The sequence below is a fragment of the Ascaphus truei genome, chromosome 20 (genome assembly GCF_040206685.1).
Source record: "Ascaphus truei isolate aAscTru1 chromosome 20, aAscTru1.hap1, whole genome shotgun sequence".
Classification (NCBI taxonomy): domain Eukaryota; kingdom Metazoa; phylum Chordata; class Amphibia; order Anura; family Ascaphidae; genus Ascaphus; species Ascaphus truei.
In genome coordinates, this window is record NC_134502.1 from 4,189,941 (window position 1) to 4,193,554 (window position 3,614).

Sequence of the window (3,614 nt, forward strand, 5' to 3'; positions counted from 1 at the left end):
GTTTGGCAGATATCCCCACTACATGTTATATGCTGCAGCATAACAAGAAAGGCAGGAATCACTGCACACAGCAGAATAACAGGAATAGAATAAACGCTCATTGGGAGGTGACAAGATTAATAAGACTATCAGATATTATATTATTATCCCACGCGCCTTTAAAGCTGCCGTCCCACCTAGGGCCAAAATAAATCAGCGGCAGAGTTATATCCGGGGAGCTGACGCATCTCTTTACAGTATCACACACCTAGAAATATTGTGATAACATTTATTAAATGAGATGAGAGACGCGGTGAGATAAACACTTGTCTGACAAACATTCTCAGGGAGAAGCAGGAATATGTTATTCTGCATAATACAATTCTTATATTATAAAGCATTTCCACACACATGGAATGTGCACACACATATATATGTAATGGGTATACGCTCCTATATTACTTCTATACGCTCGCTCCCAGAACAGGAACTAAACAAAGATTCACGCAATCAGATATCCCCAGGACAGGTATGTGAGATATATATATATATACACATTGCAAAGTGCTGAAGGGCCCCTCTGGGCAACTGATTAATACATGAGATATATTCCCCTGTTCTCTCCCTCGCTCACTGATTCCCTCCCAGTATATTCTTATTTCTATGTGCTATATTATATATACTGTTTCTATGTACTATATTATATATACTGTTTCTATGGGTTCCCTTGCTGGGCCGGGATCAGTACTCCTAGCTCCTGATTCTGACCCAGCCTTTCTCACATACACAGAACGCAGCATGAAGAGGCTCAGTGAAGGTGGCAGTGACGGTGTGTAAGTGTCTGATCGGGTCACACAGCTGATAAAAGGACAGCCGCCCAGCCTCATAGTCCAGGTATATTCCTAATCTCTGCAAGGGAGACTCGGGATATATCTGTGTTTCTATTGAGTCATGTATCACTGAATGATTATTACCACACATGTACAAACCCCAGGACTTCTTATTCTGTCCTGTGAGGGACTGACGTCCTTTCCTTACTATACTGGGATAGGAAATCCCTACCCCCCTGACCCCTGAGTCACTGATCTCCACTTCCCAGTAATGTTGTCCTGAGGAAAAACTCCTGGTGCTTAAAACCTGAGGACCCACAAATCTCTCTGGTGTATTTGGGCGTAACTGGTTTGTTTGTGACCAGGATGCAGTTTTCAGGTCACCTGATAAAGATACATTATTTGCAGCTGTATTTACATCCAGTAATATGCCTGAATCCCCCTGCACACAGAACCCGCTCTTTGATTTTAGATCAGTCACAATATCAGCTAATCTCTGTAAGGTCAGTGGGATCAGAACCTCATACAAATCCCCTACAGCAGGGACCTTATTACCCTCTCTCTCTGTGTCCTCAGCATTGTCTGATTCCCGTCCCTGTAAGACAGTTACTGGATCAGTGATGTTGCACAGCTCCTCAATGTGAAGCATCTTCCTGGACAGGTCGTCCTTCTTTATTTCCAGCTGCTGGATTAGATCAGAGACTCGGAGAGAAACCTGCTCTTCCCACCTGGTGATCTCACTCAGGACTCGCTTCTCTAGGACTTCCAGCTGTGCCCTGATGTCCCTAATCAGGGCAGTGACTCGGTCTGTTACCCCGGCTGCTTTCTCTTGCACTTCTCTCTGCTGTCCCTGCAGACTCTGGGCCCTTTTCTCAGTCTCCTCTCTCACTGAGGTCAGTTTCTCCAGAACATGTCTCAGTTTCTCCTTCTTCTTCTCAGAGGCCTCATTCAGCGACTCCACCTTGTGTCCCCTGTGCTCTCCGACCAGGCAGCAGGACACACAGATACAGGCAGCATCCTCAGAGCAGTAATACTCTAGGAGCTTCTTGTGGACGGGACATTTCCTGTTCTTTAAGGAGGTGGTTGGCTCAGTTAAGACGTGTTCCTCTGACTTGCTGTGTCTCTCTAGGTGAATATCACACAGGGAGGCGTCACACAGCAGACATGTTTTAGCAGCAGGTACAGAGGAGGTAACACAGTAAGTGCAGAAGATCACAGCCTCCTCCTGCTCCGGCTGAGTAGAAAGGAAACGCTCCGCTATGTTACACAGCTTCAGGTTCCTCTGCAGTGCAGGACGCTCCTGAAACTCTGCTCTGCATTCAGGACAGGTATAAAGCCCAGATCCCCCCTGGGAATCCCACACATTCCCAATACAGCCCTGGCAGAAGTTATGCCCACATCTCAGCATTACAGGCTGGGTATAAATGCTCAGGCAGATGGGGCAGGTTAGCTCCTCTCTCAGACCAGCAGACGCCATGCTTGGAAGCAGCAACAGGAAACGAAACTTAAATTCTCCTTTGTCTCATATAACCAGTGGGGCGTTTCCCTTCTCAGCACACAGGGGCGGGGAGTTTGTTACTCAGACTTTAGCTGTGTGACCATTAACCCTGTAAGTTCCTGGCTGCAGTATACAATATGAGGAATGAGTATGTAGCCAGGTCTCCCCAGCCTGTCAGCACCTAGCTGCCGATCGCGGGTGCCGCCGAGTTCAATGGCGGCCCCGTCGGCATATCGCAGGGGTGAGGGCAGTCAGGCTCCTGCTCGGGGGTTTCCGGGGACGCGTGCGGCCGGTTGCCAAGGCCGCGATCACGTCGCGGGGCTCCCGGCGCTCCCGGAGCAGGTCTGTGAGGGCGCCGCCATTGCGCATCGGTTCGCGCATGCGCAGTAAGCCCCCGGCGGCCCGACATAGTCGCGCATGCGCAGGGCTAGATAGCAAGTCCAGGCAGCCTTTAGAAAGTCGCGCGAGAGTAGGGACAGGTAGGGAGATGTTGCGGCGGCCATTAGGAGTTAGAGCAGGCAGAGGGAAGGCGCGCACGAGGCCCCAATGTTATTACAGGTGCCCCGGGACTACAACTCCCATAGGGCCTAGCGAGGGAGGCACCAGGTGCCTCGTAGGAGCCAATGAGGGCCAAGGATCTGCAGAGGGAGCAAGTGGATACATTGTTTGGGAAAAGCAGAAGGGGAAGGAAGGGTGCAGGGAGTGAGTGAAGCTCCTGCATCGCGTAAGGTCCCCCACATCCCAGGTAGGCCCCAACTCCCCACCAGGTTAGTGGGTAATTGAAAGGGACGGCCCCAGGTAGGTCCTCACTCCCCAGTTTGTGGTACTACAGGGACAGGCCCTAGGTTAGTGACCGTGTCATGTAGTGCCAGTGTTATATAGGGACTCACCGGATGCTGCGGTTCCAGCGAAGAGGTCTGGGCTCAAGTCTGTGCCCAGAGAGAGACTATCTCCCGGGTGGGATCACCCCTGGCGGACTCCAAGCAAGGATTCACCGGACCGGATCAGACGGGCTCCAGAACAACTGATCCTTTGTGAAGTCCTTGCAGGTCCGAGTGCGGGAGCACTCGGCAGGTACTCTATAAGTGCACCAACAAAGACCATAACATTCTGTTAACACATAGTGGCAGCGCTGACCACGGGACAAAGGGGGTTGGGCTGTGGGCACTGTGGGGATGTTATATGGTGGTGATGTATTGTTATCATTTGTTCACTCAGTAAATCTGTTATCCATAATACTGGTGTATGTGGTTTCTGGGTGGGTTCCTATGTTAGGGTCATTCTACATTTCCATAGAATCCTACATA

At 50.2% G+C, this 3,614-nt stretch overlaps 1 protein-coding gene across 1 annotated transcript; it reads right to left on the reverse strand.

Moving 5' to 3' along the window:
* Nucleotides 1-256: 256 nt before the first annotated feature.
* Nucleotides 257-2,319, reverse strand: LOC142471245 (E3 ubiquitin/ISG15 ligase TRIM25-like). The gene has a single exon (XM_075578054.1). It carries the CDS (start codon nt 2,284-2,286, stop codon nt 730-732), a length of 1,557 nt encoding a protein of 518 aa, XP_075434169.1. The 5' UTR covers nt 2,287-2,319; the 3' UTR covers nt 257-729.
* Between the last annotated feature and the right edge of the window lie 1,295 nt (nt 2,320-3,614).

Bases quoted from the DNA above. Each gene is read 5' to 3' on its own strand.
- LOC142471245 (XM_075578054.1), bottom strand. From the start codon at position 2,286: ATGGCGTCTGCTGGTCTGAGAGAGGAGCTAACCTGCCCCATCTGCCTG.